Genomic DNA, 17,644 nt, shown 5'->3' with positions numbered 1-17,644 from the left:
TTTTATGACAAAGAGGAAAGAAAAAGGTAAGTTTAATTATTTATTTTTATAAACCCTTTTATTTAGAGAAATTTGTTTATTATGATATTTAATAGGTATCTTTCCTGACCTATTTTTAACGCAACATCTCAATTTTTTGAAGTCTTACATTGAGTAAAATAATCTGTTAAAATGACTTTTCCAAATTCAAAGATATGAAGTTCGAATTATTATTATTTTATTTCTTTCATATTTTATTGAATATAGAAAATAGGTTTTTCACACCAAAATAGTCCTTCCATTGTGCTTTTACGATAATTGATATTTTTTATTTTATAACCGCCTTTGAACAACTGACCCAATTTTGAGTTTACAGCCCTGTAGCCTTGTAATTTTTAATCCAATTCAGAAGACAAAGGAACTTTCGGATTCGGAGAAATTTTGCCTCCGTGGGGACTCTTTAATGGAACTAACCCACATTTGCGTTACATGGAGAGGTAAACCTACCATGATTAGTCTGACAGCAAGGGGACTCTAACCATAGAGTTGAAATACTGGGTAGAGAGAGTAGAATAACCCCCGACCCGTGGACAAAAGATAAAGTCACGTGACTGTAGCCCAAACTCGCCGTTCACTGAGACCGCTTCGATTCCCGTCCATTCGTTTAGCATTGCGATCGTCTGATGCAATTAACTGTCTGTCTTTTTAATTCAGAAATAAGAATGGTACAAAAGTCCTGAGCATTTTGCTACACGGAGAGAAGTTTTCTAGGGACTGTCCGATAACTTTTTACAAGAAAGGGCGACTATGACTCTAACCCATGATCTGTCTACCACTGAGGATATTCACATCGGCACTGTGTTTGGTGCGAGCCATCGAGGCGAGCGCTCTGTCTCCTAAGCCACCATGGTTCTAAATCAGCTATTAATAAAAGCTTTTTCTTCTTTTCTTGTGGTGTAGGAAAAAAGGTGCCCAGTTGAAGGAGGAGGAAAAGCTTGAGAAAGGCAACAAAATGAAAATAGGCTATTAATATCATAATCCAAAATGTGGATGAATATCTATAAATGATGGACTATGAAACGATAACATACAGGGTGCGTTCTGAAAGCAATGCGCATGACTTTATTGTGTCGCGACTATTGATCGCAGTGCACTTAAGATTGGTTAAAAAATGTGGTGGGGGATTTGCCCTTCCAAACAAGCCTGGTCTCAGGTCGCTCCGAGCAGTAGGACGTGTCTTCGCAAGTCTTTTTTTCGATCGAGTCACGGGGTGACGGAGTGTTCGTTCTCTGGAACAGCGGTACGCGATGAAGTTTTGTGTGCAACTTGGGAAGAATGCGACGGAAACTCATCACATGCTTCAAGACGACTTTAAGGAGGAATGCATTTCGAGATCTCAATGTGGAACAAGGCCTCCAAGTAGGGTCGGGAGAAGGTCACCGACGAGCCTTGTTCTGGACGTCCAGCAGGTGCGTGAAGTTTTGAAGTCAGACAGTCGGTTAAGCATTCAGGTAATCGCTGACACCCTAAACTTGTCAAAATATGTGGTACATGGGATTTTGATGGAGGATTTGCAAATGCGAAAGGTCTGTGCGAAGCTTGTGCCGAAGGTGTCGACGGAGGAGCAAAAAGAAGTTCCAGTTTTGCGCAGTGAAGAATTGATGAGTTGGTGCCCCAGCCTCCCTATAGCCCTGAGTTGGCGCCAAGTGACTTTTTTTTGCTCCCCCGACAGAAAAGAGAGCTGAAGGGAAATCACTGGGAGTCGGTGGAGAACATCCAAGCTCATGTTACAAGGTTCTTGAGAGGCATTCCTGTCGAGGAGTTCCAGGGTGCCTTCCAGACATGGCAGAATCATCTCCGCAAGTATATTGATGCACAAGGGAACTATTTTGAAGAATTTTAACTATTTGTACCCATAGGATCAATAAATATATTTTTCCCAGAAAATGCGCATTACTTTCAGAACACACCCTGTATACACAGTTAGGTAGACTAGTAATATCGCGATTCCAAAAATTTAGATGAATATCTATAAATGATGGACTATGAAACGATAACATATTCCCAGTTGGGTGCACCAGTAATATCGCGATTCCAAAAATTTAGATGAATATCTATAAATGATGGACTATGAAACGATAACATATACACAGTTGGGTGGACCAGTAATATCGCAATTCCAAAAATTTAGATGAATATCTATAAATGATGAACTATGAAACGATAACATATACACAGTTGGGTGGACCAGTAATATCGCAATTCCAAAAATTTAGATGAATATCTATTAATGAAGGACTATGAAATAATGACACATAATAGATACAAACAAAAATATTTATTGTAAATCATTTTTTCTTAATAACTAAAGAGACATTTAAAAAAAATAAATATATTTTAGAAAATTTGTTTACAAATATTCTACATTTTAGCAGTTTTGGCAGAGACATAAATAATTTGATTGCACAAACAGCAATTCAATTGCAGAATAAAATTTTTAAACTTCAGAATGCCAGAACTATTTCTTTTCTTGCACAAACAGCAAATTCATTCACAGAATAAAATTTTCAAATTCATAGCGCCTATAGTTAATTGGACAGAAAGCAATTCATTCATAAGAATAAAATTTCAAATTCTCGGGGCTTGTACTAATTTTTTATTGTACAGAAAGAAATTCATTCACAGAATAAAATTTTTAAATTTGAATGTAATACTCTAACAATATGTATTGTGTACTAATTTTTAAGTAGATTAATTTAACTTCCAAGAAGTTTTCTTAGGTTTTTCGTAATTTACTATCATCCAGATACTCAATTTTTGACTAAATAGAAAAATTTGATCTCGTTCATTGTGTAGGGCATTCGTTTAGCACAAATCCTGACACTAGATAAATATAAATTCAGCTCTATAAAATACCATGATCCAAAAAAATGACTGATGATTAGAAAGAAAAACAGAAAATGTTCAGTTTGGCTGTGTTCTGCACTGGATTTGTTAAGAGTATCTGTTACATTCATGACTAATTACAATTTTTTTTTTCATGTCTTACTATTTTCTCCGACAAAAACAAAACAATGAATTTAAAAAAGCATTATAATAACATTAATTGAAATGATAAGTATAACCAAAACTGTAATACTCTGCATTTTCATATTTATTGATTTTAAATTTAAAAAACAGATTTAAGAAAGAATTGAAGCAATAAAACAGCTGAAAAAAATACAAAAGCAAATAATTTTTTTCCCCCTTTTTTCTGCAGAATTATATACTAAAGATACTTTTCTTGTTCATCGGGAAAGAAAGAAACACTCCGGAATTTTCTGTTCTCATTTCGGAATAAAACAAATTCGCCAATGACTGGCTTGCTTCAGCCATGGGTGCAAGTTGGAAAAAAGGTCAAGACTGAAAATTTTTTGACGAAATACCCCCTCGACATATGCAAACTATCTAAGAAAGCTTTACCATAATACATCAAGTTTAAATACTGTACAAAAAATATTTATTCATCTGTCTTTTGATAAAATAACAACAGGACATAAGAAAGTAGACCAATAACGTAGACCTAAAAAATATTTTTAAGGACAGAAAAAAAAATTCCGATTTCCGTCTTGGAGTCAGTCTTGTTTCCATCCGCGGACATTTTCGAAAGACGGAAATCCGTCCCGGGGACGGAAGACTTGCCCCAATGGCCTCAGCTAGAATTTTAAATTGTTAAAGTTTTAAAGATGATCCGCTATATAAATGATGTTTTTTCTTTCATTTTTTGAAAGAAAACCATAATTTTTTAAAGAGCAGGATAAAAAAAAAAATGTTAGATTTCAATAAAATAAGACTGTGAGTGTGGATTTTGTTACAAATTCAGATATTCAGAACACTGTGAAATTCCATTTTAAAAATTAGATTTTTCGGCAACCATAATCAAATACTTTCACAGGATTTAAAAAAAAAAATAGTTAAAATCATGACAAATTTTGTTCAATATTGAAATTCATGACTTTCCAGGTGTTCAGATACCCTGAATATTGAATGGTTAGAATGAATTCATTCTGAACACAGCAAACGATACTTTTAGTTTTTCTTTCATCGATTTCATCACATTTGGGGAGACGGGGGGGGGGGGGATCAATATGCAGCACAAATAAAACACACGAAGTATCATACACTACTATAACCCTGTACATAATTCACTACTTATTATTAATTTACAAATTCTATATATACAAAACCAACATAATTAAACCCAGAACAATCACACAAAAAATTACATGGATGCAGCTACTACAGTTGCAGTTAAAAGAATAAGAGTGCTCAGAAATGAAACACACATAAAGAAGCCAACTAGATCACATTACTGAAAAAGAATTGTAGTTTTGATAACTAAACTATATGTGTCTTCCTTTTTTCTTTAAAAAAAAATAAAATAATTTTTGAGCATAAAAGGGTGGAACAAAAAACAGAACATATTAGGAACTGCACACTAACATTCAACATTTGAAAAATACAGGACAAAATTAAACTATAAAGACAACATGTTTTGTACTTTATATTCACAAATTAAGCATCAATATTTGAAAAAACATTTATCACGTAAGCTTGCACATTAATGTGTGGTATAAGTTTAACACATTTAAGTTGCTACAAAAAGTTGCCTTTAGTTAATGCCCAAAATTTGTCAATTATTGGTACATAAATTTGACAATTATGTGTTCATTATATTGCTTGTAATTGGCAGATAAGAGTTGCTACAAAAAGTTGCCTTTAGTTCATGCACAAAATTTCACAATTATGTGTTCATTATATTGCTTGTAATTGGCTGATAAGAGTCGCTACAAAAAGTTGCCTTTAGTTGATGCACAAAATTTCACAATTATTAGTTCATTATATTGCTTTTAATTGGCTGATAAGAGTAGCTACAAAAAAAGCCTTTAATTAATGTGCAAAATTTGACTATTATTGGTACATAAATTTGACATTTATGTGTTCATTATATTGCTTGTAATTGGCTCATAAGAGATGCTATTAAAAGCGCACAAATAATGCACCGTATAGTCTGAAAAGTTCATGGCACGTTAAGGCTATCAGAAATTTGACTGCATGCAATAAAAAAAATCCTATTTCATTTTTGGAAAAAAAAAAAAACATTTCTCCAATTAGTAACATACATAACCCCACTTAAAAAAAATACCCCTAATACATAAATATCTCTTATAAGTCAGTAAAAGGCTTCGATAAACTTAGTTAAAAGTATTATTTTTGTAAAATGCAAAAATAAAATTTGAAATAGCAGCCTCTTCTTCAGATATTTAACTAATATTTGTTAATTTTTTTAATCTCACCAAAGATAATTTTTTCAGTTATGTTCAAGTAAAAGACTTGCCTCACCCTAATATGCATGAAATTATGTGATAAAAATGAATTTCCTTTTTTCTTCTCTCATAAATAATCTTATTAGCAAGATTTTAAAATCTATATTGCTTTATCCATAGACAATTGTAGAATAATTTATAGAAATATGCTTGAATTTAAAACAGCTAAAACAATTTATTTCGTTTCTTCAATTTCAGTTTGAGTCACGTAAGTTCTTTCTGGTTGTAGACAGAAATTAAAAAAAAAGAACAGAAAATTTTCCTTTAAAAAGTAATACAATAAATACCTTGATGCAAAACAAAGCCATTTTAAAATGATAATTTACAAAAAGAAAAAAAAAAAAACATGTTTCTCTTTACTAATTTTAAGAAATAAATTAAAAAGATTGTTTCAGGTTGTGATGTTTCAGTTTTTTGTATTTTATCTAATTTAGGAGTATTGATGCAAGGTTGCCACTCAAATCTGGAAAAAAAATTCCCAGCGTTTTCCCTGTACGTTCCAAGAAGAGCGAATTACTTGTATGAGCTATATTGGGCTATCTATACTAGTTTTAATTGCTGGAAACTCATAGAGTAAAAAAGGAACAGTTGAACATACTTAAATAATGTTATAGTAGGGGTGCACAACCTGCGGCCCATCGACTGTTGATGTGTGGCCCGAGGGAACTTCTGAACGCAAACAAAAACATTCTTTTAGTTTGTTTTTTGTTTAAACAATATAAATTTTCTTAAATTAAAATAATTAATTCAAATTTATATTACTCTAAAATGCCTATATTTTTTGCACTTTCATTCTGTATGCTTCTTTTTAGTTAGAATTTATATCCCCCCCCCCTAATATTTATGTATATCAATATATATTTGATAAATTAATTGTTGTGAAAAATTGAAAAAGTTTTTTCGCTAACATGACTAAATATGCTTGCGGTCCTTCGTTAATCTACCTGCCCTTCAATCAAAAAGGTTGTTCACCCCTATGGTATAGTAAATGAAATAGTTTAGAATAGCTGAAATATCATCCTTATATATTCCATAGATTGGGTTTGCTTTGAGTGGTCACCATTTTTTATAAGACAAAAATAAGAAACAAAATTCCCTGTATCTGGCTCTCCCTTACGAACAAATAAAAAAAAACTGTGTTTTTAAGTTCCACCTTTGAAAATTCGATTACCGGAAACTTCTATGATCAATGATTTTTTGAAACGTGAGGAACTTCGATCTCCGGAAACTTCCGGATTACTGTTAGCGAAAAATCCGGAGTTTTTCCGGAGCGCAATCAGCCCTGTAAAGGTGAAACTTTTATTCACTGTTTGAGTAAAAAAAATAAAAATTTGAATTTAAAGCACAAAACATGCACACACACTACATATGGAATCAAAGTGGAGGAAAATAAATAAAAGAAAAAATTTGCTAAATTTGTAATATATTGCAGCTTAAATAAAAATGGATTGGGAATCCAATATTTTTTACACACAGAGCCAGTGTTGAGCTTAATGTAGGCACACTTTTGGAGAAAAGAAATATATTTACAGTCTTTAATCGACACCACCAAATGTTTCGGATCCTTCGATTGCTTTTATGAGTCTGTCACGTAATTCTTGGTAGCTGTCATAGGGCGGGAGGTCTAGTCTGTTGAAACTGAAAATAAATGGTTTAACATTAGCACTTTATTCACTTTAAGTGACAATTGAATAAATCCTTCTACCTTTACTTCCAACAAAATACATTTGTTAAACACTGTGGCAGAATGTTTTTGAACATTCTGCGACAATTCTCTCTAAAACTAATACCTTTCTGAGAGACATTTAGAATATCCAAATATAAATTCAAATTCTTAAGTTAAAAATATTAAACAGGAGGTAGGAAAAATAAATAACCATTGCTACACTAATTCAAATTGGAACAGCGCACAAGGCAGCTAAAACCAAATTCAAATTATATAAATTAGTAACAATATAAAATTACTTAAAAATGATTTAAATTTTTTTTTTTTTTTAAATATTGTAAAAATATATTAACACAATTTTATGTTATTATTTTTACAATATTTAAAAAAAAAAAAAAATTTAAATCATTTTTAAGTAATTTTATATTGTTACTAGTTTAGACATTTAGAATAGTAGCAAATATACAGGGTGTTTCATATTGAATGGGACAAAAAGAATAGCTCAGCGTGACAGCCGTAATAGATTTATTCAGCAGAAAAAAAATTTCTTCTACAACTACAATTATACAAGTTTTATTTGGCAACATGGAAAAATCATCGATTGACGAACTCGCCGCTAGTAATGGATTTATTCAGCAGAAACAAATTTATTCTGCAACTACAATTATACAAGTTTTATTTGGAAACAAGGAAAAATCATCGATTGACGAACTCGCCGCTAGTAATGGATTTATTCAGCAGAAACAAATTTATTCTGCAACTACAATTATACAAGTTTTATTCAGCAGAAACAAATTTATTCTGCAACTACAATTATACAAGTTTTATTTGGAAACAAGGAAAAATCATCGATTGACGAACTCGCCGCTAGTAATGGATTTATTCAGCAGAAACAAATTTATTCTGCAACTACAATTATACAAGTTTTATTCAGCAGAAACAAATTTATTCTGCAACTACAATTATACAAGTTTTATTTGGAAACAAGGAAAAATCATCGATTGACGAACTCGCCGCTAGTAATGGATTTATTCAGCAGAAACAAATTTATTCTGCAACTACAATTATACAAGTTTTATTCAGCAGAAACAAATTTATTCTGCAACTACAATTATACAAGTTTTATTTGGCAACATGGAAAAATCATCGATTGACGAACTCGCCGCTAGTAATGGATTTATTCAGCAGAAACAAATTTATTCTGCAACTACAATTATACAAGTTTTATTCAGCAGAAACAAATTTATTCTGCAACTACAATTATACAAGTTTTATTTGGAAACAAGGAAAAATCAACGATTGACGAACTCGCCGCTAGTAATGGATTTATTCAGCAGAAACAAATTTATTCTGCAACTACAATTATAAATGTTTTATTTGGCAACATGGAAAAATCATCGATTGACGAACTCGCCGCTAGAGGCGCTGTTAAACAAAATGTCGTCCATGCAGGAGAAACCGTACTGCGTTTTCGAATACGCCAAAACCTCTTCGGTAACTGTTGTGTAAAGACATTTTCGCACGAAATTTCGTAAAGAACCACCGCATCGGCATAACATGAGCAGGTGGGTGAAGTAGTTCCAGGATACCGGCTGCTTATGCAAGAATAAAAGCCCAGGACGAAAAGAAACAAAACCGAAGTGGTTGAAAAAATTTGTGATTCGTTTTTACTGAGTCCCTCAAAATAAACGCGACGTGCAGATGCAGAACTGGCTGTCCCTCACATAACGGTGTCACGTGTTTTATGGAAGCATCTCCAATGAACGTCTACCCCATCGATGAATTGGCTGTGCTGGGCCACAGGATTTGACGTGTCTTAATTGGCTGCCGAGATCACCAGATCTAACGCCCTTTGATTTTTTCTCCGGGGTTTCGTTAAAGACAAGGTGTTTGTGCCTCCACTTCCTCAGGACTTAGAGGAACTGAAGCAGCGGATAACTACAGTGTTGGACTCCATCACAGGGGATATGCTATCACAAGTATGGCAGGAACTTGATTACGGTGTAGACATTTGTCGTGTCACCGGAGGGGCACATAATGAACACCTGTAGAATCTTGAATAAATGTAGTTTTGAGGAAAATTTGAATTTTCTAAATATATTAATTGTAGCGTTTACAATCATGTTTTCTTTTTGTCCCATTCAATATGAAACACCCTGCATATAACCGCGTTGCCGAGTGGAAGGATAAAAACAGCTCTTAGGCAGGGAAGGAGGGTAAAAATTTTTTTTTATTAATTATTAGACAGAGAACGTTTATGAAAGTGCACACGAAATCATTGAGTTCCTCAATAAAAGTTAGGGAAAAATCTGTAAAATGGTTCATTATCAAATAGATCGCACGATTCCCACAAAGAGCAAAATGTCTTACTTTTAATGAATGCATAAACTAAACTTAACTCAGTGGCGCGACAGCCCATAGAGGGCCAAGGCCTAATGGGCCCATCTCAGTTTTCTTGACCTTGGGATCTGGGGTGCAGGAGCAGATGTTCCGGTCAGGTGGTCAGTCGAAAGCGGAACCCCCAGTGTTTAGTTCCCAAGCATGTTTGGTACTCATTTATCGACCCACTGAAGGGGTGACAGGCTGAGTCAACCTTGCCCGAACCGAGGATCGAACCCAGGACCTGTGGCACGACAGCGCAAAGCGCTGCCGCTCAGCCACCGGGATGAATGTATATTTGAACCAAAAATAGATTAAAGGACAGGATGTGAATTTTAAAGTGTGAGAAAGCATTTTGTTTTGAATAATAAATTAAGAAAATAATTTACAGTGAAGGAATAACATAAAAAGATTAATTGAAGCTTTTTATGATTTAAATGTTACTAATTTGAAGTACCAAAAGCACTGGCTACTAAAAGCACCATAAGCTAAGGAATTTTTTTGTGAACAGAAGTTCACAAAAAAAAGAAAAGCTTTTATGTATAGAATAGAACAGTACATAATTTTTGTAAAATTATAAATGTGAGAATTATTTTTTAAGCTACATATAAAAGAATACATATTCTAATATTAATGGCGATATTCTCCTGTTCTAAAAAAGAATGTAGAAAAAAAAAACATGGGCATTTTTTCCGCCTCTGAGATGCGAGAAAGGCAGAAAATTCAGCAGAAAAGGGAAAGAAGTCTTGCAAAAAAAAAAATATTTTGAAAAATTCTGCAGATAAAAAACTTTTTTGCTTCCCAAATAAAAAATCCTTCTGCAAGAATTTCGTAATATTCGATGATAATGTCGCCACCATTCTGCCACGGGCCTTGTTGATTCCTGTTAATATTTTTTTGATTCACTCAGACAAACCATTAAAATTACAAAAAGATTCATTTAATTCTCAGTCGGGAAATTTTTAAGACAAATGTAATTCTAGGATTTGCTTAATAAACAAATACAAATCAAAAATATTAAACATTTTAACAAAGCAAAATGTTTAATTTATTGAAGAAAAAAAATAGGGGCAAGCATTTTTTAAATATTTTTACGCTGCCATATATTTTAAAAATATGTATAAGATATTTTCATTTAAATAAAATAATACCTTAACACTCCGTCGGGCGCGTCTCGAAACTTACGGCATCGGGCGCGATGCATCTGTCAGATACATCTCTGTTTTGTGTGTTTTCTGTTAATATGTATTACTTTAAATCTCCTATTTTTACTCTTTTTAGGTCCAGGCTTTTACACCCGGACCTTTTATTAGTTTTTTATGTATATTTTTTAATTTTTATATATTTTTAATTTTTATATATTTTTTAATATTTTCAATAATAATTTTTATTTATTAATCACAAACGCTATTACAAAAGTTAAATGCTGTAAAAAACATTTAATTAAACATGTTAAACTGTTGAAAAAGTATAAAAAGGACAGTTATGCACAAATAATACATAATATAAAAGTGACAAATCAATTATTATAATTGAATCCGATTCTAAATTTAAGTCAAATTTTTTTTTTCCGATCTGTTTTGCCCATTTAAGTATTATTGTCCTTTCCTACATAAAAATAATCATTATTAACATCATCATCGAGTTCTGAGTCATTATAAACACTTTCACTGCCATGACAATCAGCTTCACGTGTTTCTAAAATATCTTCTTCGTCAGCATCACTTTCATCAAATTCTTCAGCATTTAATTCCTCATTTCCACCACTAAATAGAATACTATGAACTAGCTCTAGGTCTTTCTGATTTTTCAAATCTAAAAAGCGTTTAGCACTCATCGTAGGAAAAAGATAAATCAAAAACGCTCAGGGAATCTCAATACTTCCATGTAGCTTCACGAGACAAACGTTATCGGGCGCGTGTATCTAACAGATACAAAATTCCAAACAAGCTTGGAAATAGGAAATACTCCTACACCGAACTGGTCACTACTGCATTCCAAAGTAGCAGGGGGCCAGATGGACAGATACTGATAAGGTCAAGGTCGTAAGAAAATGTTTCAGGGGACAAAAGCAGAGATATTGACACGTCTGTATCTGTCAGATCAACGCGCCCGATGGAGTGTTAAAGTATTTTCAAATAATTCATGGGAGCAAGTCACTTGCTTTTAATTGACAAAGTAAATTCAGAAATATCTGTTTGTTTAAATTCTCATGTTCATTATTACAGTTTATATTCTGGTTTACATGAGATGGTAAACATTTTACTCATTTTCAAACTTTACTTTACATGCATTACTCGTTCAACATTCTTAAGAAATTTCAGTCTGCTTTACATGGGATGGTAAATATTAATAATAAAATTCTAACTGTGCATGCTGTCCAATATAAAAAAACAGAAAAGTTTATAATTATTTTTGGTTTAATGATCTGTTAATTGAATGCAGTCTAAATGATTTAAGGGAATAAACGTAAATATGCAAATTTATGTGGGCAAATAATATTTTAAGTTATAAAATCAGACACAAAGAGATACAGCTTTGACCCTCAAAAGAAGCAGCAATCTGAAAATTAAGGTGTTATCAGTTTGACATATTTTTTGGAACTATTAACATCAGAATTGTAAGGCAAATCTGGAAAAAAAAATTCCCTGTACATATTATACACAATATATTAAGAAGAAACAACAATTACTGTGCTCTAGTGTGAGCTATATTGGGCTAACTATTCTAGTTTGAATTGCTCGAGAAAAAAGGAACAGCTGAATATACTTAAATAATGCTATGGCAAATGAAATAGTTTAATATAGTTGAAATATCATCCTTGAATATTCCATGATGCTTTGAGTGGTCATCATTTTTTATAAGACAAAAATAAGAAACCAAATTTCCTGAATTTTCCCAGTTTGTAAAGAAAATATCAAAATTCCCTGTATTTTCCAGGTTTTCCATGTTCTCCCTGTGGAGTGGCAATCCTGGACACTTTTGCATGAAGCATAAAGTTCCATGCAAAACAAATTTATTATTTGTTTGATTTAATAATTGCGGAAAATTTTTTGAATTGTATGGTATACGAATTTGTAAAACTATTTAACAATTGCGTAATTTTTACTGAAAAAAAATTCAAAAATTTCAATTGATTGGTCGAATAGTAGGGTTGCCAACATTTGAACAATAGTAAGAGGAGCATTTTGTCCTTTTTGCAAAACACTTTTTAAACGTAAGAGAAAACAAGAAATATAAAATAAAAACAATTTTAAAGTCAATTCCTACTTAGATCAATATAGAAATTTTTTTACTTTAGCTACTTTTTATTAAATAATTACAAATTTTTCTGCCATTAAAAAACTAAAATCAATGAATTCAATTTAATGAATGAATTAATATCTGAAAGAACTGTATTAACATTGAGTGTCATACGCAACAAGTTTAAGAAAATGTATTTGAACTTGAATGGATTTATAAAAAGTATTTTATTAACGATTGAACAAGATATATATTGGGAGAGGGTGAACTAATAGTAGGAATTAGAAGAAAAAGGAGCATGGTTTCAGACAAATATAAAAGTATAAATTGGGTGACCTACCACATAATGTTCTTCATTGAATTTATCTGACACAGCGAATATAAATTAATTAAATGTATGCCATAAACTATATTTTTTTTGATCAAATCGAGCTACACATGAAAAATTATCATTGATGTTGAAAACTGAATGGCTTATAGTAAAATTTAAAACAATGACAAATGTTAAACCAATCAGAAAATTCTATTTTTCATCCCTATTTAATGAACGAATTAATATTTGTAAAAATTGTCTTAACATCAAGTGTTACAAAATTAAAGAAATGTATTTGAATTTGAGTGGATGAATAAAAAAGTATTTTATTAGTGATTGAAAATTAGAACAGAATGGAGGAAGAGTGTGAACTAATACAGCCAGACCTCGATATAAGGTCACCCCAAGGGACATCGCAAAAGTGACCTTATAAGCGGGGTGACCTTTTAACCGATTCATTAGCAGTTTGTAACTAAGCACGCAAATAGTACACATTATGACTTTTTAAAAATGTTAATACAAACGAAAACGATCAGCCATAAATTAAATATTTAAGTCAATAAATTTTAACAGAATCAGCAAAGAATTAAAGAAAGTTAAATTTGTAAAATTTTTTTAAATTTAAAATAAAGCTGTTTAGCTGTTTACAAATTTCCTCAAAGTGTACATACATACATTACATCTTACCTTATTTAAAATAATCATTTATGCAGGTCTGTCTCGTATTTGGTTTCATTTTTCAAACAATGTTTTCTAGATTTTGTAACTTCTCAAAATGTTCCTCAGCTCCCCATGGTTTGTAAAAAAATTTCGTATGACATTTATTGCATTGAAGGCTTCCTTTTGGGTTACAGTTACAGCTTCAGGATCACTGTCATTGTCCTCACTGTCCACAACTTGTGAAACAATTTCAAAAATTGTAGCTTGTTCGTTGTCTGCAACATTTTCCTAGAAATCGAGTGGGGTAATTGCCTTGTAAGGAAGTTAAATAGGATTTTGTTAGAAAAGAGCTTCCCTCGCCTCAGATAAACATGACCTTATAAGCGATAACGATTTTTAAAACTTGATCATATATCTGATAATCTGTAACAAAGAATTCCTCTTCAGTGAGCCGGGACTTTGGAAAAGTGACCTTATATGCGGGGCGACCTAATATGCGGGTGACCTTATAGCAAGGTCTGACTGTAGTAGAAATTGACAAAAAAAAAAAAAAAAGAATAAAAGAATGTTCTTCTTTGATAATTAACACAGCAATGAAAAGTTAGCAATGTTCTCTTGAAGAAGGGGGAAATAAATAATGTTTTATAATGTTAAAAATGATCATTTTAAAATCTGGACATTTTCCTTTTGTTTTCAATTATTTCTTCCCCCCCCTTCCTTATATTAGAAAAATGATGCCTTATTTTTTTTCACGTCACATGCCAAAAAGTAGTACTTTGAAGAAATGTGTTGAAATTTTAGATGCAAATGATTGGATGGAGTTAGCGATCCTGAAATAATGAGAAATAATAATTTCAAAATTATGACTTTTTTTTTTTAATTTTCATTTTTTAGAAACTAATTAACTGATTTTACTCAAATTTATTATTTTGCCATTAAAAATAACACAGTTCAAAATGAATACTGCATGAAGTTATCTTAGAGGAGATGAATTTTCGTACAAAACGTTTTTTTTTTTTTTTTTTTGCTTTGCTTAAATAGTTTTTGAGGCCTGGCAAAACGCAAAATTAGAATGAGAGGTTTTAAATTTATGGTTGCTTCCTGACTAAATTATCATATTTTTCGTATTCAGGTTACCTCTTCCCTTCGATTTTGAGGATCAAGAATACAAAAAAGGACAGAGAAAAATTTACATGGCTCCTAAAAAAAATTCACACCTTGTGGCTAATTTTTTAACTTATAATTTTGCCCACACAAATAAATTAAATTTTTTTTTATTTGAATGTTCATACTAATTAAATATAAAATTATCAAGATTTTAAGACATTCCTTTTAATTTTGGATACTGTAGAAACAATTTTTACATGCTTAAAATATATAGTTACAAAAACTGGGGTGAAAAGTGTTACATACCAGGTGTGTGATCTTGGCAAGTCACCAGTTGTTCCCCACTTTTCAATGGTGAATAATTGTGGCCCATTACTGCCGTACAACTCCTTGAAGCCATTCATGGGTACACGAGATGTACCAGTCACAAACTGTAACAGCCTGGCCCTCATTTCGTTTGAGAACGACATCACCATCTTTAAAGAAAAATTGCAATGGATTAAAAGCTTGTGGGGATAGTAAGTAGTTGTCAACAATGTCAACCCTCATCCCCTGTGGCAAAATTTTTTCGATATATCTGCAACAAAACTCTCTAATGTCTTTCTGCTGGATGCTTTTAATAATAACAACCATGTATGTTACTAATTTAAAATAACAAATACGCTGTGTTTACAAAAAAAATAAGAAGAAAATTTATATTTTTTAGTTGAACATGTCATAATTTTTTATTCTAATATTATGGGTAATATTCCCCCATTTTGGTGGGGGGGGGAAGCACAAATTATTTCCTTCTTCGCATTTAGTAAATAATCATCACAATAAAAATAATTAAAAATCTTGGAATCCGTAGTAATAATTGCCGAAAAAAAAAAGATCTATGACGAAATCACGCGAATCGGACTCCTCAAATGCGTGTTTCATTTTGAGATTAGGTTGTTGTTGTAAATAATATTGTATAAAAAATATCGGATTTAAAAACTATGAAGAAATTAATGACAATAACTGCCAAAAATTCGATAGAATTATTGCTTTAAAAAGTAAATTCTCAAATGCCCGATTCGAATTTTCTATATTGTTTGAAATATATGGGGATATTTAAAATCCACGTGAAAATCAATTAAACTGCCGAAAACGTTACATCGATTTACGATACTATAAAATATTTCGAAAAGGGAAAATGAAGCATTTTTTGAAAACACTTTTTGACATGCTCAATTTATGATGATAGTATTGTAAATCGATGTAATGTTTTGGTCGTATTTTTATTGCTATTGATTTCTCTATAGTTTTAAAATCCACTATTTTTTTATACAATATTAATCATTACAACAACCTAATCCCCAAACGAAACATGCGCTTGAGAAATCCGTTTTGTCGTCATACTTTTTTTCAGTGAATACTACAACGGATTTCATGTTTTTTAATTATATTTTTTATTGTGATGATTATGTACAAAATGCAAAGAAGGAAATACTTTATGCGTTCCCCCCCCCCAAAAAAAATTTGAGAATATCACCCATAATATTAGAATAAAATAATCATGACAAGTTTAATTATTTTTTTAACAGTGTTCATACAGAGATCAGAAGAAGAAATCCAAGGAGTTCAAAATTTGAAAACTTTGTGCAAAAGAAATGAAAACTAGACAGTTTTTTTTTTAAAATTAAAAAGCTGTTATAATAAAGAACTTGCAAAAATGTATATTTTGCATAAGGTATATTTTTTTTAGCCCTTTTGAAATACATTTTGATTTTGCTGAACTTCATCAAGAAAAATAAAGGTATCACTTTGACACATAAATATATTTTCCAGTTTCAAATATTTTAATAAATCTTGTTAAAGTACAGATGTTAAAGATTAACATAAAAACCTACCAATCTTATTTTTTTAAATTTGAATACACAAAAAAAAATCTAAGGCATTCAAAAAAAAAAAATCACAGTAAATTATTAAGTTTGCTTGTAACATGTAAAATTAAAACTATTTGCTGTTATTTTTTTCTTCTAACTCTTGCAACTTAATTTTTTCTTTTCTTTTGAAGTTTTCTTCTTAAACTATTAGATTTTGACAGCTAAGTCATATCATTTCGTTCCCCTGCTTGGACAGCAAATTCATCAGCGGACTTAGTCTGTTCATCTATGCAACACAATAATCTAAGGACTAATTTGGAAATCTAAGTAGTTACAAGTGTTCCTTGGAGACCTTTTTATTTCCAAAGAGTTTCTAAGGAGTCTGTACGAACCCTGTTTTTTAATTACAAAATTTATTATAATTTTTTTTTTTTGTAAACACAGCGATTTAGATACAGTAGAGAACCAATTATCCGGGATGCTCGGGACCATCGCTATCCCGGATGTCTGAATTTCCCGGTTTTCTGGATCGACCAAAAAGTATCGTTAATCGATGTTTTATCGAACCCGAATTGCAAAGGAAAAAGTGTAATGCATAAAGTAAGAGAAAAAAAAAAGGTACTCCTAACTTTAAAAAGAAAAAAAAAATGGTAGAAAAATAACATTTAAAAGAATAAAAAAATTTGCAAGTTTAGACAAGAAAAACAAGATTAAAAAATACAAAATTCTCGTATTTATTTTTTAAAAATAATTACAATTCCTAAATTAACTAATATAAACAAAATCAATGGTTAAATAACGCAATATATTTCATACCTAATTATACGGGGGAAACGATAAAATAAAAGGAAAACTTATTAATCTAAATAAAAACACTTGAAAATTATCGAACCGAAACGATAGTTAAAAAAGGCACTAGCATAAATATTGAAACCTGGAACAAGGCAAGATCAACGGAATTTTAAAATGAAACCTAATGATAACATTTATGAATAAAAAGAATTAATTTATTGAGTGCGAAATTTATCGTGAAAAGGAAAAAAAAAATCAAAGGTAGTGGAATCAGAAAAACAAAACTGCA

General features: G+C 31.3%; 1 protein-coding gene across 1 annotated transcript in view; it reads right to left on the bottom strand.

Moving 5' to 3' along the window:
- Nucleotides 1-2,300: 2,300 nt before the first annotated feature.
- Nedd4 (E3 ubiquitin-protein ligase Nedd4) overlaps nucleotides 2,301-17,644 on the bottom strand; it is a 105,073-nt gene continuing 89,729 nt past the window's right edge. Inside the window, exons 21-22 of the mRNA XM_043053387.3 lie at nucleotides 15,020-15,189; nucleotides 2,301-6,983 (exon numbers count right to left, since the gene is read on the bottom strand). Of these exons, the coding sequence (XP_042909321.1) occupies nucleotides 6,881-6,983; nucleotides 15,020-15,189 (273 nt within the window). The 3' untranslated portion in view covers nucleotides 2,301-6,880. The remainder of the gene's footprint in view (nucleotides 6,984-15,019; nucleotides 15,190-17,644) is intronic.

This window comes from Parasteatoda tepidariorum, chromosome 8 (genome assembly GCF_982258835.1).
Source record: "Parasteatoda tepidariorum strain Cologne lab strain chromosome 8, Ptep-v5.0, whole genome shotgun sequence".
In the NCBI taxonomy this organism is placed as follows: domain Eukaryota; kingdom Metazoa; phylum Arthropoda; class Arachnida; order Araneae; family Theridiidae; genus Parasteatoda; species Parasteatoda tepidariorum.
The sequence above is the reverse complement of the archived record's forward strand: the minus strand, read 5'-3'. Positions and strand labels throughout refer to the sequence as shown.